The 24,619-nt window shown below is 44.3% G+C and overlaps 1 protein-coding gene across 4 annotated transcripts in view; it reads left to right on the top strand.

Annotated features, from left to right (window-relative positions):
* The window catches only part of ftcd (formimidoyltransferase cyclodeaminase), a 104,537-nt gene that overhangs the window by 46,888 nt on the left and 33,030 nt on the right, over positions 1-24,619 (top strand). For 2 of the 4 annotated variants that reach the window (XM_048535090.2, XM_059647014.1), the window contains 3 exons: positions 6,248-6,386; positions 7,294-7,389; positions 15,683-15,919. In XM_048535090.2, coding sequence (XP_048391047.1) covers positions 6,248-6,386; positions 7,294-7,389; positions 15,683-15,769 — 322 coding nt within the window. In that variant the 3' untranslated portion in view covers positions 15,770-15,919. Of the gene's footprint in view, positions 1-6,247; positions 6,387-7,293; positions 7,390-15,682; positions 15,920-24,619 lie in introns of those variants that run through there. The other 2 variants (XR_007247982.2, XR_007247983.2) reach the window with 1 other exon arrangement.

Consider the following 24,619-nt stretch of genomic DNA (forward strand, 5'->3'; position numbering starts at 1 on the left):
AGGTATGATCTGGTTGCAGTGATTGTAACAAAGTCAGTCAGGTGGACCTCTCAGGAGTTCCCTGATTGGGGCTATTAACCTGGTCCATTCAGAGAGCCCTAGCTGACAGATATAATCAGGAATGTCAAGAGGTTCTGTTCATTCTGAGAAATGGCTCTGAGAAAGCTGGACCAGTGTCAAGTACAATGCATGTATAAAGAAAGGGGGACTTGGTGATTGGATACCAGTCTCTGTGGCATTATTTCACTGGTTAATTTTAATTTTACCAACAACAGCATTGCTTCCTTCTGGCACACTATTTGGTTCCTGGATATTGGTGGCTGTGGATTGGAATTCAAGGAGAAATTCCCTGTCACATCACCAATACCTTTTACCTTCAGTAATTACTTGGTTCTTCTTAAAAGCCAGACACTGAATCACCATCTGTTCTGAGGGAGGGTCTCCGGACCTGAAATGTTAACTCCTGTTTTTTCCTTCATAAATGCTGCCAGACCTGCTGAGCTTTTCTAACAACTTTGTTTTTGTCCCTGATTTACAGCATCCACAGTTCTTTCAGTTTCTACTGAATCATCATCAGTCTTCTCACCTTTTAGAGTAGGTCCTGAACAAGAAGGGCCACTGGACTTAAAGCATCAACTCCGTTTTTCCCTCCACAGATGCTGCCAGACCTGCTGAGTATTTTTAGCACTTTCTGTGTTTATTTCTGATTCAGTCAACCTCCATGTTCTTGCCAATTTGCATTTTTCTTAATTTCTAAGTCTACAAAAAATTTTAACCAGCCAAATATCAAAATTGACTTGAAGTATAATTGAATTCACCACACCATCTTTAAATTCAAGATCATTTCTATCCTTAAATTTTCTTCCAAGACCTTTCCTTTGCGATTTGGATTTCTCAGAAGATGCAGGTTTAACACAGCCTCTTTTTTGTATAACTGGTTCATTTTCTTTTTCAGTAAATTCCTCTTTAGCTGCTTTGAGAACTTTGTTTAGGCTATCGCGATACTCATCCAATAAAGCTCAATGCTCCTTTTTATTCATTTCACAACTATTTTAAAGAATATTTTTGCCTTTCATCCTCATGCAGCCTGACAACTTTGCTTAATTCCTCTCAGCTAGATTTTTGAGTTTTAGTTTCTGGCTGAGAACACTTTCATGTAGTTCTATCATGCCCATATTGGGAACAGCTAGGCTGGATTCTCTTAAAAACTATTCCTTTCACTTGTTTCTCCATTGAGTGCTGTTGTAATCTGCCTCACTGCACTGTGCTCATGTTTGCCCTGCATTATTAATTTACACTTTATCTCTAACTATCTGTCCTTCATCCTCATGAGCAAACTGATACTCTAATAGTTGGCTGAGTTTCTGACACATTGGAAACTTTCTTAGTTGAGATATTCATTTTCTGGTAGGGTTGGAGTTGTGGATAGTGACGAAGGATGCTGTAGGTTGCAGAGAGACATAGATAAGCTGCAGAGCTGGGCTGAGAGGTGGCAAATGGAGTTTAATGCAGACAAGTGTGAGGTGATGCACTTTGGTAGGTGTAACCAGAAGGCAAAGCACAGGGCTAATGGTAAGACTCTTAGCAGTGTTGATGAGCAGAGAGATCTCAGTGTCCACGTACACAGATCCTTGAAAGTTGCCACCCAGGTTGACAGGTCTGTTAAGAAGGCATACAGTGTTTTAGCTTTTATTAACAGAGGGATCGAGTTCCAGAACCAAGAGGTTACGGCGAAGCTGTACAAAACTCTGGTGCGGCCGCACTTGGAGTATTGTGTACAGTTCTGGTCACCGCATTATAAGAAGGATGCGGAAGCTTTGGAAAGGGTGCAGAGGAGATTTACTAGGATGTTGCCTGGTATGGACGGAAGGTCTTACGAGGAAAGGCTGAGGGACTTGAGGCTGTTTTCATTGGAGAGAAGAAGGTTGAGGGGTGACTTAATTGAAACATATAAAAAAAATCAGAGGGTTAGATAGGGTGGATAGGGAGAGCCTTTTTCCTAGGATGGTGACGGCGAGCATGAGGGGGCATAGCTTTAAATTGAGGGGTGAAAGATATAGGACAGATGTCAGAGGTAGTTTCTTTACTCAGAGAGTAGTAAGGGAATGGAATGCTTTGCCTGCAACGGTAGTAGATTCGCCAACTTTGGGTACATTTAAGTCGTCATTGGACAAGCATATGGACGTACATGGAATAGTATACATTAGATGGGCTTGAGATCGGTATGACAGGTCGGCACAACATCGAGGGCCGAAGGGTCTGTACTGTGCTGTAAAGTTCTATGTTCTATGTTCTCTATGTTCTATCATTTCATAAGCATTGTCAGCTTGCACGTATTTGTTTCCTATCCCTTGATGTCTCTAGATACAACTGCCATTTCCAAGGGCAGTTAAGAGACAACAACATTGCAGTGGTTCTGGAGTTGCATGTAGGCCTGACCTGGGTGAAGATGGCAGATTTCCTTCCTGATAGGGGAATCATGGAGAGGTGGACTGTTAATTCAGAGACTCAGCTAATGTTTTGGGTACCTAGGTTCAAATCCCATCCATGGCAGATGATAGAATTTGAACTTGGTAAAAGACTGGAAATAAGTGTCTAACGATGACCATGAATTCATTACCAATTATTTGGGAAAACCCATCTGGTTCACTAATGTTCTTTGGGGAGGGAAACTGCCATCCCTAGCTGCTCTGGCCTTTTGTGGCCCCAGTCCCATAGCAATGTGGTTGATTCTTAACTGCTCTCTGGATACTTAGGGTTAGGCAATATATGCTGGCCTAGCCAGTGACATCCTCATCCCATGAGTGAATGAAAAGAAGGGCATTGGTAAAAGTTGGATATTTACAACAATTGATAATAGCTGTCATGTTCACCATCACTTAGACTAGCTTTCAAATCAAGATTCTTTATTCATACTGTGTAGATTCCAACTAGCTGCTATGATAGAATTTGAACCCATGACTGAAAAGTATTAGTCTAGCCCTCAGGATTACTAGTGCAGTGAGATTCCCACTCATCCACTCCTCCCATGTCTGCTGAGGAATCACTGCTGCTGCAGAGATGTTCATGTGAAGATGACGCTTAGCCTTTCTGAGGAACTCACAGAACGAGGCTATGACACCTGAGAGTTCTTCACCATATTGTCATGGGTCCTGCTCCATGGTGACTGTCCCCAAATCATGTGGTGACCACTGCCATGGTGATCATTCCATGAAGACCACTCCCAAGATAACCCATTGTAACCATTTCCATGGTACCAAGCACACCCTGACATCCACATCCCTGATAAGCACATCCACTGACAAGGTGGACTCAGAGGATGGAAATCCTTTACAGTCAATGCAGTCTGCTGGTTGGTCAGTACTACCATGATAGCCACACAGGTGCAGTGGATGGAGATTGACAAAGCTCAAGTAACTTTGCTAAAGCCTCTTGCTCTCTCGGCATGATGACTCCCATAAGTTCAAAATCCTCTTTATAGGTTAGATTCATACAGTCAAAAAAATCTACAGCATTGAAGAAGGTCCTTTGACCCATCATTATCTGCCTCACACCAAAGCAACCACCTAACTATTCTAATTTTTTTTTAACACTTGGTCCATAGCCTTGTCTACCTTGGCATGGCAAGTGCACATGTAAACCTTTGCCCCTTACTTTAAATTTATACCCACGGTCATTGATCCTTAATTCAAAGGAAAAGTTTCTTTCTGTCTACCCTACCTATGCCCCTCATAATTTTATACATTTCAAGTATACCCCCTTTCAGTTTCCTCTGCTTTAAAGAAAACAATCCCAGTCTGTCCAATCTCTCTTCATAACTGAAACTCTACATCCCAGGCAACGTCTGTGTAATTCCACTCTGGACCCTCTCCAATGCTATCTCATTTCTTCTCTAAAGTGGATGATGTTCCTAAGGTTCTTGTTCGCTATCTCAATGCAGTGACATGTGATTCATTGAGCAAGGCCATGCATGTCTCCAAGAGGCTCTAGGAATGAACCTGAGATGCAGGAAATCTGAGCTACTGCATCACCATCATCATGCATCTCACAGTTTGGGCATGGTCACTCAGTGCAGGGTCAGTTTACAGTGACATTACCATCCCCACACATCAGTGTCTGCAAACTCTGGCCCCTGAGTAGCCTCAGTCTCCCGAATGGTCTCTGCTCATGACCCCCACTGCAACCATCCACTACTCCCATAACACAGGGCTATTAATAGAAGTGGCAAGGCTGCAATCTGAATCCATGTGCCTGCTCCTCCTTCCCTCTTTCCCTGGAGAACACCTCTTCAGACACAGTGCTGGTCACTGCCAGCCTGGGGCAAATCTTTCTTGAAGGAACAGAACCCGATTCAGACCATTCCCACGATCGCACCACTCCCCTATCCCCAATCCACAGTCTCTTATTAGCTAGCCCCTTCCAAGAGGAAATAACTCCTTAAAGGAGTACTCAATCCAGATCAATGTCTGCTTTGATTCGTTTTTGGAGAGAAAGTGAATTACCTCACTGCATGGCAGTTGAGCGGCAATGCCAACTTCTACCACCCCTTTGCCAGCACTTAGCAAACCACGTGAATGCCACTGCATTTCACCTCAATCTGTATTTGAAGATCTTGTTGGGGCTTCAGTTTACTTTGAGGAAGCCGGACAGGGTAGATAGAGACACCAGTATGCAAATAAGGAATGCCACCCAGTCCCTTGAGCCTGCTCCATCATTAAACATGTTAATGGTTGATTCTGAATAACCCCACATTCCCACTTATCACTATAACCTTTCAGCCCCTTGTTTATCAAGAATCTGTCCTTCCTAAAATATTAAAAGACTGCCCCCACAAGCTTTTCAGGAACAAGAGCCCCAATGACTCTCAACCTTCTGAGGGAAGAGAAATTTCACCAAATTTTTAAACATTCTAGATCATTGCAGACTTCCCATTGGCAGAAGGGCCTGGAAGCAGAGGACACCGAACCCTAACATCCTTAGGGCAAGTGGGAATGAACCAACAGGAGTATGGGGGAAAACCTTGCTCCAGCAAGAGGTTCTTTCTAAATTCTTCCCAAATGTTCCCATTGTGCTCAATATTTAATGTGTGAAATTGGTGTGAGCCCATAGGGAGAGTGGGATAAGGGGATCAATGGAGTTGATGAGATGTGACAGGGAAGGGCACGATTATTAAAATGTTGTGGGGGAGACAGTTCTTGTGCCCACAGTTGTCTTAAGGATTCCTGATATAGTCTTGAACCCAAGAGTCATACAGTCATGTGCAGTGGCTCCTCAGCTCTAAACCCAGAACTCTCTTTTTGGGCAGTTGCCATTGCTAACTCAGCCCCATATTGTCAACCCACTACCCTATTGGGGCATGACCCACAGTTTGGCAACCCCTGGGGTTAGGATCTAGAGTGCAGTACCCAATTGAACAAAAGTTGTAGGGACATGGGGAAAGGCCAAACGAGTAGGATTGAACAAGCTTGTCTCTGTAATGGTGACCATGGCAATTATTAGAAATAGAATTCCTATAGTGTGGAAACAGGCCCTTCAGTCCAACAAGTCCACACCGACACTCAACATCCTACTCAAACCCATCCCCCTTATCTACACTTCCCTGAACATTACGGGCAATTTAGCATGGCCAATCCACCTAGCCTACATATCTTGGATTTTGGGAGAAAACGGCTTCATTGATTGTTGTAATAACCCATCAAGCCTTTTAGGGAAGGAAATTTCTGCTGTCCTTAGCTGGTCTGTTCTAACTGTGATTCCAGATCCATAGCAATATGGTTGAATTTGAACTGACCTCTGAAAGGCTTCGCTCCATTTTGGGAGAGAAAATGAATTGCCTTGGTGTATGACTGCTGAGTGCAAAGTTAACTGCTATCACTCTCTGCTAGCACATGGCAAACTGTGAGGATGCTACTGCACTTCACCTCCTTCTAAAATCTGTTCTATTTGAAGATATTCCTGGCGCTTTAAAATTCAATTTACATTGAGGGAATTGGACTGGATAAATAAAGAGACACCGGCACACAAAGAGAGTAGGCCACTCAGCCGCTTGAACCTGCTCTGTCATTCAGAGGGATTGTGGCTGATCTGATTCAGTGGCCGCTCAGTTCAAGGGCATTTAGAGATGGACAATAAATATTATGATGCCCACATCCTATGGAGAAATTTCTAAATATTATATGAAGGTGGATTTCAGCTCAAATGGATCATGTCATAAACTGTTATGTTGTCTTCTCAATTCCTTTCTCAGGCGAGAAGCTGCAATGCAGGAAGGCTTGAAGAAAGCAATCAATGTCCCCCTGAGCTTAGCAGAGAAGGTGAACAGCCTCTGGCCTGTCCTAAAAGAGATGGCAACTTATGGAAACATAGCCTGCAAATCAGACTTGCAGGTATAGTTGGCTATGGGGTGGACTAGGGGGCTTTAAAATCAGCTGGGACGTGGTGCCGCGATTGCCAGAAGCAGTTAGTTGCTTCTGCAGCCTGTTGATTCAACTCCAAAATGGACTGAGAGACCCAGCTGCAACAAGTTTCAGTTAGTTCATGTGGTGGTTTGATTAGTTAAAAGATGATGTTACACGTGAGATTGCAAACAGGAGTAAGCCACCCAGCCCCTTCATTCAATAGGATTGTGGCTGATATGATTACTCCACATTCCCAACTCTCCTGAAAACCTTTTACCCCCTCACTTGTCAAGAATCTATCTATTTCTTCCTTTTAAAAAAATTAAAAGACTGTCTTCCCCAAGCTTCAGAGGAACAGAATTCCATTGACTCTCAACCTTCTAAGAGAAAAAAATCCACCTGATTTTTAAACATTGGCCCTTCATTCTAGATTCCCTCACAAGAGGAAATATCCTCTCCACATCTCCTGCCAAGTCCCTTCAGGATCTTAAAGATCACTCTCTGCTTCTGAATGGAAGCTTCTAGGAGTTGCCTGGTTTAAAGGATATAAAGTCAAGTCAGACAGGTAGTGTTCTTACCTCTGAGCCAAAGAATATGGGATCAAGTCCCACTTGCCCCAGATTTATGACCTAGCATGCCTGAACAGATTAAAATGTTTACAGAGTCAGGGCGTGTGTTAGTTTTGTACTGTCAATCTCTGTGAGCTTACCTAAGCTTAGTAGCTGATTGAGATGGAAAGAATATTTTGGACATGCTGTCTGTAGTATGTGTTCCCCATGAAATCCCTTTGATGTTTGGACTTGACCCAACCAGAGAACAGGAGACTACCTGTGGGGTAAGTGAGATGTACCAACACCCTCTCCCATGTTGCTCTAAACTGTCTGTCTTTGTCTAGGTTGCTGCTAAAGCCTTGGAACTGGGAGTATTTGGAGCCTATTACAACGTCATCATTAACCTTAAGGATATGAAAGAGCAGGATTTCAGCACTAAGGTATGGATAAAGTGGAGGGTACAATGTTTCTAAAGGCTGGGGAAATAAATTGTGAGAAGGGTAGGAACAGCTATTACAATCACAGAGGACATTAATGCTTTTACAATCCTGAACCAGATCCCATCCCTGAAATTTGGCTGCAATCTTGTTAGGGATAAGCAATGCTTTTTTTTCCCCTCTTTCACCACCATCAAAAACCCCCATGTCTTTGCACTTGGCCTCTCCATCATCTGCCACTTGCTCCTCCTCCATTTCTGTCAAAGTATAAAAGAAATCCAACATGTTTCAGTTCTGAAGATGAAACATATTGACTTTGAAAAGTTAACTGTTTTTCTCTCTCAACCGATGATGCCAAACCCATTGAGTTTCTCCAGCATTCTTTGTGTTTTGTTTAAAGTAAATAAGTTTGAGAACCCAGCTACTAAGAAAATAAATCTACAATGTTCCAGTTTTAAACAATCAAAATAAACTTTAATGTACAAGGTTAGAAAAGGAAAACAAGCTAGTATTTAAAATGCACACTCTTGTGTTCAGAATTAACATGATGTAAATATTGGTTAATATACAAAAGTACACTAGATGGCATATGTGGTCAAGATAGATTCCATGAATTCCTCAACAATAGCACACCCAGACATTAGTGACACTGTAGGATACCAGACCTCATTAAAACTCTACCTCTTTCACAAAAGCTTCCAGTTCTTCGCTGGTGAAGATCTGGCCTTAGAATTCCCACTTATAACAATAACTATCATTCAGCCTGGAGGGCTTCCTGCTTCTACTTTGTCTGCATGTAGTTGTCAGTGGTGATGTAATGGTAATGTCATTTGACTAACCCAGAAAACCAGGCCTTTGTAAATGTCAGGTGACAAGATCCAACCTTAGGATGCCCTGAGACTGCTCATTGCCTAGCGGCTCAGCCTCTTATCCCACAATTGTCCCAATGGATTCATAAGACAACAACCCCAATTCACAGGGCAAACAAACCATTCAGCGTAGGTAGATCTGCACTGCCCTCAGTCTCTCTGAACACCAGTCACCCACCTCCATTGAAATACTGCTGTTTATAGCCACCTTCTCTGGTTAGCTTTAAAAAAAAGCCTGACTGAAAACTAGTACTTGAACTACTGTTCACAGATCTTTAACTTATTAAAACACTGCCAGAGGTCTCACCTTTAGGCTATGCAGAATCAAATGTAATCAGCAATGGAGCATCCTGTGCATAATCTACAGGATGCTAGCTTCCACAGTCCAAATCAAAATAGAAAATAAGTCTTCATTATACAGTCTGGATACAGACAGTCTGATGAAATGGGCATAGTCCAACTAAGCATGATTCGTAGCTTGAGTTGGAAATTTCCCCCTCCGGGGCATAGGGATATTTCAGGGAACCCCAGAAATAGCTTCTAGGTGACCAAGGAGGTGGGTCATTGCCAAGGTGACCTGGTTGGAAAGTCAACCCTGAATCTCTGGCACTTCATCACAGTTGTAATAAAAGCTGTTAGACCCAGTACACCTCATCCTTCACATGCCCTCTCAACTCCCCCATTCACTCCCCATGACCCCTCCTTGGCTTCCCTGTCAATATAATGCAAACTCATGTTCCCCCACCCACGTTACAGCCTCCAAGATAACTCTAAGTCAACTCATGCAGTCTCCAAATGGAGAGACCTCAGGAGCCATCTGGAGATTGAGCAAAATAAATTTTGAGAGAGTCTTAGAGAACCCTGTTTCAACACACTGGATGGTAAAACATTTCCCATTCAGGAGGCCATTACAAGCTTGTAAACTTCTAGTGGTCAATCCCTTACTAAAACCATCTATTCATAATCCACACAGAGAGAGCTAAACATTTCTACATAAGGTTATTAAGCTATCAATCACACAATGAACATGGAACTTCCTGCTGGGACAAAATTTTCTTTTGAAACTCAGCCAATGGCATAATGGCAGGGGAGATGATGGTGTAGTGGCCATGTCATCGGACTAATAATCCAGAACACCAGGCCAGTGTTCTGGGGACATGAGTTTGATTTCCACCACAGCACCTTGTTGAATTTGAATTCAACAAACATCTGAAATTTAAAGAAAAAAGGATAATCTAATGGCAGCCATGTCATAAAATGCCCATCTGGTGTCTTTACCTGTGCTTTGTGACCCCCAAACAGCAACGTGGTTGACTCTTAAGTGATTTCTAGGCCATTAAGGGGAGACAATAAATGCTAGTTTAGCCAGCAATGCCCACATTCCATGAAAGATGAAAAGAAACAAAATAATAATAGCCCTAAAGTGGCAAGTTCTTCACGCAGAGGGTGGTGGGTGCCTGGAACATGTTGCCAGAGGAGGTGGTGGACGCAGACACATTAGTGTCTTTTAAGATGTATCTGGACAGGTACATGGATGGGCAGGGAGCAAAGGGATACAGGCCCTTAGAAAATAGATGACAGGTTTAGACAGAGGATCTTGATTGGTGCAGGCTTGGAGAGCTGAAGGGCCTGTTCCTGTGCTGTAATTTTCTTTGTTCTTTGTTGCCACTCAGGTGGATAGAGTTGTTAAGAACATGTATGGTGTGTTAGCTTTCATTAATAGAGGGATTGAGTTCAAGACCCATGAAGTTATGCTACAGCTATACAAAAGCCTGGTTCGGCCATATCTGGAGTATTGTGCCCAGTTCTCATTACAGGAAAGATGTGGAGACGTTGGAAAAGGTGCAAAGAAGATTTACCAGGATATTGCCTGGAATGGAAGCAAGGTCTTATGATGAAAGGTTGAGAGAGCTAGGGCTTTTCTCTTTAGAATGACAAAGGATGAGAGGTGACTTGATAGAGGTGTACAAAATGATCAAAGGTATGGATAGAGCAGACAACCAGAGACTTTTTCCTAGGGTGGAGGTAGCTTTTACGAGGGGGCGTAGTTTTAAAGTGAGTGGAGGTAGACTCGGGGAGACATCAGAGGTAGGTTCTTTACTGAGAGAGTGGTAGGGGCGTGGAATGCATTGCCAGAGAGGGTAGTGGAGTCGGCCTCATCAAGAGCACTTAAGCGGCTATTAGATCAGCATATGGATTATAGTATAAGGTAGGGGTGGAGGTTAGATAGACCTACGGATTAGGGTAAAAGTTCGGCACAACATCGTGGGCTGAAGGGCCTGTACTGTGCTCTACTGTTCTATGTCCTATGTCCTATGTTAAGGGAAACTCAACAGAGATGTTCAAAATCACTGAGGCTTTTGTTCTAGAGAGACAAATAATTTCTAAGGCAGTGGGGCCAGAAGGCACAGACTGAAGCCAATTGACATGGAATTGAGGGAAATGATACAGATGAAAATATTGGGGTAACGTTAAGCAAATTTTCAGATGACATCAAGACTGGTAGAGTGGTTAATAATGAAGAAGTTGGTTGTAGGTTACAGGAGGATATAAATGGGTTGGTCAGATGGGCAGACCAACAGCTGATAACTGTAAAGTGATGCACTTTGAAGAAGAAACAAAGTAAGGGAGTATTTAATGAATGGCAGGACACTGGGTAACTCAGAGAAACAGAAGGATCTTGAGGTAATTGTTCACAGATCTCTTAAGTCAGCAGAGCATGTGCGTAGGATAGTTAAGAAGGCGCATGGAATAATTGCTTTCATCAGTCGTGACAAAGAGTATAAGAGCAAGGCGGTAATGTAGGGATTTAACAGAGCATTGGTCAGGCTACAACTGAAATACTGTGCGCTGTTCTGGTCACCTCACTACAGAAAAGATGTTACAGCATTAGAGGAGCTGCAGAGGATGTTCAATAGGATGTCGCCTGGAATGGAGAAATTGAGCTATAAGGAGAGACTAGATGAGCTTTGATTGCTTTCTGTAGGGCAGAGAAAGCTGAGGAGGGAGACACAATTGAGCTTTTGAGGTGAATGGACAGGGTGAATACAGAACAGCTGTTCCCTTGTTTGAGGGGTCAATCACTGTGTTACTATAAGGGGCATGAGATTGAAGGGATTTGGGAATCATCTTTGTTCACTTAGCAGGTGGTGGGAATCTGGAATGCATTGTCTTGAAACCTTACAATCTTTAAAAATATTTGGATGAGTACTTCAAATATCATACCATTCAAGAATATAGGACAAGGGCAGGAAGTTGGGATTAGTGCCTTTTTAGTGGTAGTTATGTTGGTGCAGACATAAATGGGCTGAAGGGCCTTTTCTGCACTATATGAATTTATGACAATGATAAGGAGAATTCTTCTGCTCACTCAAGAGCTGGAACTGCCTAGCACTGTTGGAAGCAGATTCATTAATCACCCAACATAATAAAATGTGATCAGAGATAATGGGAACTGCAGATGCTAGAGATTCCAAGATAATAAAATGTGAGGCTGGATGAACACAGCAGGCCAAGCAGCATCTCAGGAGCACAAAAGCTGACGTTTCGGGCCTAGACCCTTCATCAGAGAGGGGGATGGGGGGAGGGAACTGGAATAAATAGGGAGAGAGGGGGAGGCGGACCGAAGATGGAGAGTAAAGAAGATAGGTGGAGAAGGTGTGGGTGGGGAGGTAGGGAGGGGATAGGTCAGTCCAGGGAAGACGGACAGGTCAAGGAGGTGGGATGAGGTTAGTAGGTAGCTGGGGGTGCGGCTTGGGGTGGGAGGAAGGGATGGGTGAGAGGAAGAACCGGTTAGGGAGGCAGAGACAGGTTGGACTGGTTTTGGGATGCAGTGGGTGGGGGGGAAGAGCTGGGCTGGTTGTGTGGTGCAGTGGGGGGAGGGGATGAACTGGGCTGGTTTAGGGATGCAGTGGGGGAAGGGGAGATTTTGAAACTGGTGAAGTCCACATTGATACCATATGGCTGCAGGGTTCCCAGGCGGAATATGAGTTGCTGTTCCTGCAACCTTCGGGTGGCATCATTGTGGCAGTGCAGGAGGCCCATGATGGACATGTCATCTAGAGAATGGGAGGGGGAGTGGAAATGGTTTGCGACTGGGAGGTGCAGTTGTTTGTTGCGAACTGAGCGGAGGTGTTCTGCAAAGCGGTCTCCAAGCCTCCGCTTGGTTTCCCCAATGTAGAGGAAGCCGCACCGGGTACAATGGATGCAGTATACCACATTGGCAGATGCGCAGGTGAACCTCTGCTTAATGTGGAATGTCATCTTGGGGCCTGGGGTGGGGGTGAGGGAGGAGGTGTGGGGACAAGTGTAGCATTTCCTGCGGTTGCAGGGGAAGGTGCTGGGTGTGGTGGGGTTGGAGGGCAGCGTGGAGCAAACAAGGGAGTCACGGAGAGAGTGGTCTCTCCGGAAAGCAGACAGGGGAGGGGATGGAAAAATGTCTTGGGTGGTGGGGTCGGATTGTAAATGGCGGAAGTGTCGGAGGATGATGCGTTGTATCCGGAGGTTGGTAGGGTGGTGTGTGAGAACGAGGGGGATCCTCTTAGGGCGGTTGTGGCGGGGGCGGGGTGTGAGGGATGTGTTGCGGGAAATACGGGAGACGCGGTCAAGGGCGTTCTCGATCACTGTGGGGGGAAAGTTGCGGTCCTTAAAGAACTTGGACATCTGGGATGTGCGGGAGTGGAATGTCTTATCGTGGGAGCAGATGCGGCGGAGGCGGAGGAATTGGGAATAGGGGATGGAATTTTTGCAGGAGGGTGGGTGGGAGGAGGTGTATTCTAGGTAGCTGTGGTAGTATGGCGCACTGACCTCTACATCGCCGAGGCCAGACGCCAACTCTCCGACACCACCTCCTACCGCCTCCTCGATCATGACCCCACACCCGAGCACCAGACCATCATCTCCAACACCATTCACGACCTCATCACCTCAGGGGACCTCCCACCCACAGCCTCCAACCTCATTGTTCCCCAACCCCGCACGGCCCGTTTCTATCTCCTTCCCAAAATCCACAAACCTGCCTGCCCTGGTCGACCCATCGTCTCAGCCTGCTCCTGCCCCACCGAACTCATCTCCACCTATCTGGACTCCATTTTCTCCCCTTTGGTCCAGGAACTCCCCACCTACGTCCGTGACACCACCCATGCCCTCCACCTCCTCCAGGGCTTCCAATTCCCTGGCCCCCAACACCTCATATTCACCATGGACGTCCAGTCCCTGTACACCTGCATTCCGCATGGAGATGGCCTCAAGGCCCTCCGCTTCTTCCTATCCCGCAGGCCCGACCAGTCCCCCTCCACCGACACTCTCATCCGCCTAGCTGAACTCGTCCTCACACTCAACAACTTCTCTTTTGACTCCTCCCACTTCCTACAGACTAAGGGGGTGGCCATGGGCACCCGCATGGGCCCCAGCTATGCCTGCCTCTTTGTATGTTACGTGGAACAGTCCCTCTTCCGCACCTACACAGGCCCCAAACCCCACCTCTTCCTCCGGTACATTGATGACTGTATCGGCGCCACCTCTTGCTCCCCAGAGGAGCTCGAACAGTTCATCCACTTCACCAACACCTTCCACCCCAACCTTCAGTTCACCTGGGCCATCTCCAGCACATCCCTCACCTTCCTGGACCTCTCAGTCTCCATCTCAGGCAACCAGCTTGTAACTGATGTCCATTTCAAGCCCACCGACTCCCACAGCTACCTAGAATACACCTCCTCCCACCCACCCTCCTGCAAAAATTCCATCCCCTATTCCCAATTCCTCCGCCTCCGCCGCATCTGCTCCCACGATAAGACATTCCACTCCCGCACCTCCCAGATGTCCAAGTTCTTTAAGGACCGCAACTTTCCCCCCACAGTGATCGAGAACGCCCTTGACCGCGTCTCCCGTATTTCCCGCAACACATCCCTCACACCCCGCCCCCGCCACAACCGCCCGAAGAGGATCCCCCTCGTTCTCACACACCACCCTACCAACCTCCGGATACAACGCATCATCCTCCGACACTTCCACCATTTACAATCCGACCCCACCACCCAAGACATTTTTCCATCCCCTCCCCTGTCTGCTTTCCGGAGAGACCACTCTCTCCATGACTCCCTTGTTCGCTCCACACTGCCCTCCAACCCCACCACACCCGGCACCTTCCCCTGCAACTGCAGGAAATGCTACACTTGTCCCCACACCTCCTCCCTCACCCCCATCCCAGGCCCCAAGATGACATTCCACATTAAGCAGAGGTTCACCTGCACATCTGCCAATGTGGTATACTGCATCCATTGTACCCGGTGCGGCTTCCTCTACATTGGGGAAACCAAGCGGAGGCTTGGAGACCGCTTTGCAGAACACCTCCGCTCAGTTCGCAACAAACAACTGCACCTCCCAGTCGCAAACCACTTCCACTCCCCCTCCCATTCTCTAGATGACATGTCCATCATGGGCCTCCTGCACTGCCACAATGATGCCACCCGAAGGTTGCAGGAACAGCAACTCATATTCCGCCTGGGAACCCTGCAGCCATATGGTATCAATGTGGACTTCACCAGTCTCAAAATCTCCCCTTCCCCTACTGCATCCCTAAACCAGCCTAGTTCATCCCCTCCTCCCACTGCACCACACAACCAGCCCAGGTCCTCCCCCCCACCCACTGCATCCCAAAACCAGTCCAACCTGTCTCTGCCTCCCTAACCGGTTCTTCCTCTCACCCATCCCTTCCTCCCACACCAAGCCCCACCCCCAGCTACCTACTAACCTCATCCCACCTCCTTGACCTGTCCCCTCCCTACCTCCCCACCTCCCCACCTATACTCTCTCCACCTATCTTCTTTACTCTCCATCTTCGGTCCGCCTCCCCCTCTCTCCCTATTTATTCCAACTCCCTCTCCCCATCCCCCTCTCTGATGAAGGGTCTAGGCCCGAAACGTCAGCTTTTGTGCTCCTGAGATGCTGCTTGGCCTGCTGTGTTCATCCAGCCTCACATTTTATTATCTTGGAATTCTCCAGCATCTGCCATTATCTCTTCATTAATCACCCAAATGGTTTTGATTACATACCCAATGGCTGACAAGTTACTGCAAAACTGTGGGGGAGCAAAGGAACAGCACACCAAGAGGTGATGGCTCCTTTATTCATCAGAATAATTGGCAGAACCTCCTGTGTACAGCAAGCACATATATTCAATCATGAGTGCAGTTGTGTGCAAGTCCATAGTTGGTGTTGAATGTAATTGTTTTATCAGGGGGCCCAGAGGCTTCAGGTGATTCCTTAGTTTGCAGATGTAAGCTACACACAAGGTATTGTTGTATTCCACCTGTTTTCTGTCCCAGTATAGAAGACTCTCTGTGTAGATTCAATACTGAAGAGCTGTTAGCGTAAACAGCATTTCTGTATATAGATTAACAACTAACATTTTCTCTGCTTGCCCACAGGCCAGAGCAAGGGCTCTTGACCTCCTGGAGGAGGCTAGACGAAACACAGTGCAGGTCTTAGAGCTGATGGGCAAACGGAAGGAGTGAGAAATAAGCTACAACACGCAGGAGATGTCTATGAACCATCCACTAGCAGTCCCTAAGAGCACTCTTATCCAGAGTGAGAAGGGAGAATGGTTCCAGTGTAAATCCTTATGTTTAGCTGCAGGGTGAATAAAAGACTTGTATTGCTCATAACGTGTATGAGCCTTTCTCTGCAAAAGCAGCAGTCTTTGATGATGTGTTTACCTCGTGTATTCTTGGGGGTGGGGGTGGTTGGCTGGGGTGGTGACAGATGGGAGACATCCAAAGAGCACCATAGTTCATTCATTCCTGCTCTGATGTTTTCAGAACGTGTAGCACTAAAAGTACTGTTCCTTCAGTACTATTCCTTTACATTGGTGGCATTACAGAGTTTTACAGCACAAATGAAGATTATCAAGTCTATGGAGTCCATGATCTCTTTGAAAGAGCTACCCAATTAATTCTGCTCTCCTCACCTTTCCCAAAATCCTGTGTATGTCTCGCCTTCAATTCAATTTAAATATTTATTCTGCATCCTATTTCTTTGTCAGAAGTGACTTAATTGAAACATATAAGATCCTGAGTGATCTTGACCAGATGGATATTGAAAGCATCATTCCTCTTGTGGGAGAATCTAGAACTAGGGGTTATCATTTAGAAATTATTTTCTCTCACACACACTCCCGAACTCACTCTTTCTTTTAAGTACACGATCTCTCACATATTTGCTTTCATCAGTTGTGACTGAGAGTATAAGAGCAAGGAGGTAATGTTGGGATTTAACAGAGCATTGGTCAGGCTACAACTGGAATACTGTGTGCTGTTCTGGTCACCTCACTACAGGAAAGATGTTATAGCATTAGAGGAGCTGCAGAGGATATTCAACAGGATGTTGCCTGGAATGGAGAAATTGATCTATAAGGAGAGACTAGATAGGCTTTGATTGCTTTCTGTAGAGCAGAGAAAACTGAGGAGGGAGACACAATTGAGCTTTTGAGGTGAATGGACAGGGTGAATACAGAACAGCTGTTCCCTTGTTTGAGGGGTCACTCATGAGAGGGCATTGTGTTACTGTAAGAGGAGGAAAGTTTAAGGGAGATATGCATGGCAAGTTCTTTACACAGAGGGTGGTGGGTGCCTGAAACACATTGCCAGTGGAGGTGGTAGACACAGACACATTAGCGTCTTTTAAGATATATTTGGACAGGTACATGGATGGGCAGGGAGCAAATGGACACAGACTATTAGAAAATAGATGACACGTTAGACAGAGGATCTTGATCGGCGCTGGCTTGGAGGGCCGAAGGGCCTGTTCCTGTGCTGTAATTTTCTTTGTTCTTTGTATACACACATTTTTTCTCTCTCACACACACACACACACACACACACACACAGTTTCACTGTGGCATACACACATTCTCTATCACACTGTCTCTCTTTCTCATACACACATATGCTCTCTCTTCACACACATATTCCCTCTATCTCATACATACCCTTGTTCACAATCAGCCCCACTTACCCAGTATCCTTCAGTGGTAAGTGCCTCTCTGTGGTTGGGTGGGTCTGTGTTAAAGTTGGGCTATGTTTCCCGGATTGCAACTTCCTGTACAAACCAATAGCCACAGCGATTTGCTCCAGGATAATTGAATGATCCTCTGTCCCACTGCTGCATGCACACGGACCTGGTTGTCCAACATACTGAGGTATCTGAGAGAGTGCAGCATTGCTCGAGACCTCACAACTTTTTAGAGTTTTTTTTAAAAGGTAACCAAAGAGAATAGACAGGGGTAAGGCAGTGAATGTTGTCTATGTGAACCTTAGTAAGGCCTTTGACGAGGTCCCACGCAGCAGATTAATCATAAATTAGGTTGCATGAGATCCAGGGAGAGATTAGATTATTTAGATTAGATTAGAATTAATTAGAATTAATTAATTAATTAGAATCTAATTAGATTCAAAATTGGCTCAATGGTAGGAAGCAGAGGGTTGTGGTTGAAGGTTGTTTCTCGGACTGGAGGCCTGTGACTAGTGGTGTGCCATAGGGGTTGGTGCCAGGATCTTTGTTATTTGTTATTTGTTATTTACGTAAATGATCTGGATGTGAATATACAGGCATGATTAATAAGTTTGCAAATGATACAAAACTAGGAGGTGTTGTTGATAGCAAGGAAGGTTATCAAAAATTACGGAGGGATCTTGATCAGCTGTGGAAGTGCGCTGAGGTTTGACAAATGCAATTCAATGCAGGTAAGTGTGAGGCGTTGCACTTTGGCAAGTCAAACCAAGGTAGGACTTATACTGCAAATTTCTAGGGTCCTGAGGAGTTTTGTGGAACAGAAGGACCTAAGAGTACAAGTACATAGTTAGTTGAAAGCAGCATTATAGGCAGACAGGGTGGTGAAGAAGGCATTAAGCATGCTTACTTTTATCGGTCGAGGCACTGAGTATACTAATTGGGACCTTATGTTCCAGTTGTATAAGTCATTGGTGAGGCCACACTTGGAGTATTGTGTACAGTTTTGGTCATCCTGGTACAAGAAAGACATAGTTAAACTGGAAAGTGTGCAAAGAAGATCTACGAGGATGTTGTCAGGACTAGTAGGCCTGAGTTATAGGGAGAGGTTGGCCAGGGTAGGATTTTATTCCTTGAAATGTAGGAGAATGAGGGGTGACCTTACTGAGGTGTATAAAATCATGAAGGGCATAGACAGAATGAATGCATACAGCTTCCCACAGATGGGGAACTTAAAAACCAGAGGGCATGGGTCTAAGGTGAGAGTGGAAAGATTTAAGAAGAACCTGAAGGGCAATTGCTTCAGGCAGAGGATGGTGCATATATGGAATGGGCTGCAAGAGAAAGTGATTGAGGCAGGTACAATAGCAATATGTAAAAAACATTTGGATAGGTACATGGATGGAAAGGGCTTAAAGGGATACGGACCAAATGTAGGCAATTAGAACTAGCTGAGTGGGGACCATGGTCGGCATGGACTGCTTTGAGCCGAAAGGCCTGTTTCAATGCTATTTTACTTTATGACACTATGATTCTCCACCCCAAAAGGTACAGGTGCCAGAGACTAGCATTGTTTTTAACGTCTCTCCTGGGCACTCAGTATGCCACACTGTTATAAGCTTTCATGTCCCATCCTGATTGTGAAATTTAGTTGTACTGTCCCAGGGAAGTTGAATGAGGCATCATTAAGCCAGGTTGTATGTACTGGGTATTCTGACACTGAGGGGGATCTGTGTTTAAGATAATCTACGTGTGTAAACTCTCATATTTTACAAACTGTAGGTGGCATGGTCCAAAGTTCTGGCAAAGTTTCACAGAAATTTGAAACATTCAGTTCTACAGGCATCAATTGCTGCCAGCTCAAATGTTACATCTAAAACTGAAGTTGTTTTTTTTTAATTAATAAAAGGTAGACAGGATATGAGGCAAAAATGGGTCTATAGACATAAACAGAAGTTGCTGGAAAAGCTCAACAGGTCTGGCAGCACCAGTGAAGAAAAAATCAGAGTTAATGTTTTGGGTTTGGTGACCCTGGGGGTCTACGGAATTTGGACACAGATCGCCCACAATCTCACTGAATGGCAGGAAATGCTGGAGGGACCAAATGGACACCTTCTGCCCTTCTCTTCCTGTCAGAGAGACTGAAGAAGCTAGGCCTGCAACTGTAGCATTTTGAAGAACATGAGGTAAGTTACAAAGTTCTTCCAGGCCATAGCAGGGTGGATGTAGAGGGATAGTAAGAACTGGAGACGTTGGAATCAGAGATAACAGTGTGGAACTAGAAGAACACAGCAGGCCAGGCAGCATCAGAGGAGCAAGAAAGTTGACGTTTCGGGCTGGGACTTGAGAAGGAAGAGAAAATAAAGAAACTAGAGAGGGCAAACAAAAGAGAAGAGCAGAAAAAGACAAAGAGCAGGCAAAAACATGAAAAGGGTCAAGGCTATGAAAATAAAAAGAGATAGCAAGAAATGCAGACGCTGGAGTAAGAGATAACAAAGTGTGAAACTGGAGGATCACAGCAGGTCAGACAACATCAGAGGAACAGGAATGCTGATGTTTCAGGTTGGGACCCTTCTTCAGAGATATGAAAATAAAAAAACAGGGAATAGAAATGAGAAAACTAGAGTTAGAAGTGCAAGTACAAAAGAGAAAGAAAACAAGAGAATATAAAGCCTGCTTAAAACAACGTAATTAAAACAGCAGATGTCACATACTGATACAGGCCCTGTTTGGGGAAACCCGAAGCATTATTAGAAGTCTAGCAAGGAAAATTTTACTAACATTTAAGGAATAGAGGTGGCGGCATTTTTCATGTCATTTGAGAAAATGTCTGGACAAATTAATTGCACTGAAGTTTCTTCTGGGTGCTCTGGTTTCCTCTCACAGTCCAAAGATGTGCAGGTAAGGTGGATTAGCCATGCAAAATTGCCCATAGTCTTCCATGGATATGCAGGCTCAGTGGACTAGCCATGAGAAATATAGGCTTACAGGGTTAGGGTAAGGGGTAGGTATAGGTCAGATGTTCTCTGGAGGGTCAGTGTGGACTCATTGGACTGATTGGCCTGCTTCCACATGATAGGAATTCTATGATTCAATGTAATATGAACTGGACTTTACTTAGACAGATTAATTTTCTTTTTATTCACCCATCAAGAGGCAATGGTTACATTTTCTCTTGGTGAAGATTGTCATTGCCTGGCATTTGTGTGATCTGAATGTTGTTTGCCACTTTTCAGTCCGAGCCTGGTTATTGTCTAGGTCTTGTTGCATTTGAACATGGACTGCTTCGATATCTGAAGAGTTGTGAATGGTGCTGAACATTGTGCAATCATCGGCGAACATCCCCAGTTATGACATTATGATGGAGGGAAGGTCATTGATAAAGCAGCTGAAGATGGTTGAGCCTAGGACACTACACTGGCAAATTCCTGCAGAGATGTCCTGGAACTGAGAATGCAGATCTCCAACATTCACCACCATCTCCTTATCTGTCAGGTTTGTCTCCGACCAGAGGAGAATTTTCCCGATTCCCATTGACTCCTGAAGGGTTCTCAAAAAGGGTCACTGAACCTAAAATGTTAAAACTGTTTCTATCCAAGAATGCTGTTTGACCTGCTTAGTTTCTCTGGCACTTGCTGTTTTCTTTCAAATTTCTAGCATCTATAGTTCTTTGTTTTATTTTCACATTGATTCCGGTTTTTCTAGGGCTCCCTGATATCACATTCAGCCGAATGCAGTTTTGACGTCAAGGGCAGTCACTCTCACCTCAACTATGGAATTCAGCTTAATTGTGCATGATTGAAACAAGGCTGTAATGAGGCGAGAAACTGAGGCGCCCTGGCAGAATACAAACTGAGTTATTGAACCTGTTATTAAATGACAGGAATTTTATGCTTTATTGTCAGAGCCCTTTTCTCAGGATTATCACAGTATAAAGAAAACCTGAAGAAGGCCCGAAATGTCAGCTTTCCTGCTCCTCTGATGCTGCTTGGCCTGCTGTGTTCATCCAGCCCTACACCTTGTCTCTATAAAGAAAGCTATATTGGCTAAGTGCCTGAGGCAAAGGTTTCAGAATTTAAGGAAACAGCCAGATCCAATCCATACTGAATTCAAGAAGGTTAAGCAAAATAATTTTGACAGGAAGATACAAGCTTCAGAAGCTGAATCCACAAATGAAGTTTTTAGGCTTTTTTTGAGGAATTTAAAAATTGTCTACTTTCTAGAACCATGTTGAGGACCAACAGATTGTAATTGCTAGACTGGCAGCGGTATGGCTGATGATTACGAGCTAATGCATAAAACAAAGCTCTTTCTTCCCACCACGTTCACAAATTCTAAGGGGATAGAAAATGGGAGAACATAGGGAAGACAGATTGCCAAGATAAAGAATGAATAGCTGGGAATGTCTAGAGGACTCCTCCGATCAGAAGGGGAACTTCTGAGGGAAGAGATGGAAATTGGAAGCTGAAGTGTTTCCATTGTAGCAAAGTGGGGCACATTCGTTCAGAATGCTGGAAGTTGAGATGGAAACCCATTGGACTTGATGGAGTTTGTAAGAATGACCCTGAAAAGGAAACTCAGAAGGAGAAGGCCACTGATCAGTTTATGGCTTTAACAACAACTGACAGATCAGAGGTACTGCTCTGAGTGGATAAGAAATGCATCAAGCAGCTAAGAGATATGAAAGGTTTTTAATGAAAGGGAAAATAACCCTTTCTCTTCAAAACAAACAGCCAAGTCCATAACTATATGAAGGGACTACTCAAACTCTCTTGCTGGGAAAGCAGTTCATTTTCCCTCTAGAGAATTAAGTGAAAGCCAAAGTGTTGATAAATGGAATAGTTGGAGAGTATATACCAGTTGCACGGTACAAATCCCAACTGGAGTGTGATTTTGTTGTTTGTTGTGGTAGTTAGGGTGGTTAAGAAATAACCTGTGAATGGAGTTTATTTATATTCAAGGGAATGATTTAACACGAGTGAAAGTTCTAGCTTCACCTATAATTGCAGAAAGTTCAGTTGTAGCTAAAGAGATTGAACAGTTGCAGGAACAGGTATTTTTCCACTGTGTGTGGCGACCAGAGCAATGGTGAAAGTCTATTATCAGAAGTCACAGTGATAATGATAAGAATTAAAAATTTTTGCAAGCGCATGTGCAGATTTTAGTGTGGCTGAAGCTCTATTTAAAATGAGGTTAATTCAAGAATTACTTGGCATGTCTTTGTTAACTGAGGCTCAGGAAGCAGACCCAGAGTTAACTTAGTGGGCATAGGCAGCTTCCACTAAGGATGAGGTTGAAGGAGTTCCATTGTGTTGTTATATTGAAAATGGAGTTCTGATGTGGAAATTCTACAAACAGTGACACTATCCATATATCATAAGGACATTTTGCGAGTACCAGATGAAGTTCCTGCAGTAGGGCATACACGGTAATCACTAGCATCAATAAACTTTACATGGCTCAGGATGTCATAAAGATGTAGTGCATTAGTGTAAAACATGTCAGGTGATAGAGAAACTTCATGTTATTAAAGCAACTTTTGAAACCCAGAACAATGGGATGCATTCAAGAAGGAAATATGGAGTGTACAGGATCAACATGGTCCACTAGAGAAAAACAGTGGAATGATCAAATCCTGTGAATCTTGAATGTCAATGAATATACAACATTAGATTAAGAGAAAAGGGAACGCTTATGGCAGATACTGAGGGCTCAATACAGCAGAAGCCCTAATGGACAATGTGCAAGAGGGAGCTTAAAAGGGAGATTAGGAGAGCTAAAAGAAGATACGATAGGATGCTAGCATGGTAAATAGAAGAAAAATTCTAAATTATTTCCAGGTACATTGAGGGTAAAAGGATAATGAAGGAAAGGACCCATTAAGGACTCAATGGTAATTTGCATGTGGAGCTAAGGGATGCAGGTATGGTTCTAAATGAATACTTTGTGTTGGTGTTTGGTAGTGAGAGTGACGATATGGGTACAGAAATTAAGAACGTCTCTGATACAATTGAAGAAATTAGCATGGTCAGACAGGAGGTTCTCAGTCTCTGGCCGACTTAAAATAGAAATCTCTTGGACCGAATGAAATCTATCCCAGGTTGTTGACAGGAAGTAGTATATGCGCTTAGCTTACAAAAATTTTTAATTCTTATCTGGCAACAGGAGAGGTGCCAAAGGACTGTAGGTCAGCCAATGTGTTTAATTCATTTAAGAAGGGAGCAAGGGATAAACACAAAATTACGGGCCAGTCATTCTAACCTCCACTTGAAAGAATTTTAAGGGACAGAATGAATCTGCGTTTGGAGAAGCAGGAATTAATCAGTCAGCATAGTTTTTGTTAGGGGGACGTGACGTCTGACCAGCTTTTTTTAAAAATAAAATCCCTATAGCGTGAAAACAGGCCCTTTGGCCCAACAAGTCCACACCGACCCATCCCTCTATAACCCACCTAATCTACACATCCCTGAAAACTACGTGCAATTTAGCATGGCCAATCCACCTAGCCTGTCTATTTATCCTATTCACGACCCCATGATTTTATAAACTTCTGAAAGATCATCCCTCAGCCTCCGACACTCCAAGGAAAATAGCCCCAAGTCTATTCAGCTTCTCCCTATAGCTCAAACGCTCTGGCAACATCCTTATAAATCTTTCCTGAACTCTTTCAAGTTTCACAATATCTTTCCTATTGCAGAGAGACCAGAAATGCCCGCAGTATTCCAATGATGGCCTAACCAATGTCCTGTACAGCTGTCCCAACTCTTATACTCAATGCACCGACCAATAAAGGCAAGCATACCCATGCCGCCTTCACTATCCTATCTGACTGTGAGTCCACTTTCAAAAATATTTTAAGAAGGTAGCCTAGACCCTAACTTTTTTGTATTTTAAAGGTAAATGTGAAGAACATGTTCCAGATGTGGTGTGACTTAGCCAAACTATTCAACGTTAAACAAAACACAATTTGTTTAAAATGTAAACAAAAGAAAGAGGATTTTAGAGTAACTCAACTATTGGAAAACTTAACCGAATAACAGACAGTACCAATACTAATTAACTGTTCCAGTATAGTAACATCTCATAAACACACCCTGTGACATAAAGGTTAATTCAGACATGGGTTCTTACATGTAGTTTTCCAATCCGGGAGGAAACAATATCAAGAGAGATTTCACAGAAAGTGGCAGTTAAGAATCATTCAGTCAAGCTTCCAAATTTTCTGTGATCCTAAACAATTCTGACTGCTAATGCTAAAGAAGTACTAGAAAGCCTGGACTGTGAGAACTTGTCATTTGGCATCAAGCTCATGCCATTGTTCCAATTTTAAATAATAATCTAAAGGCATCCTAACATCG

The sequence above is a fragment of the Stegostoma tigrinum genome, chromosome 7 (genome assembly GCF_030684315.1).
Source record: "Stegostoma tigrinum isolate sSteTig4 chromosome 7, sSteTig4.hap1, whole genome shotgun sequence".
Lineage (NCBI taxonomy): Eukaryota > Metazoa > Chordata > Chondrichthyes > Orectolobiformes > Stegostomatidae > Stegostoma > Stegostoma tigrinum.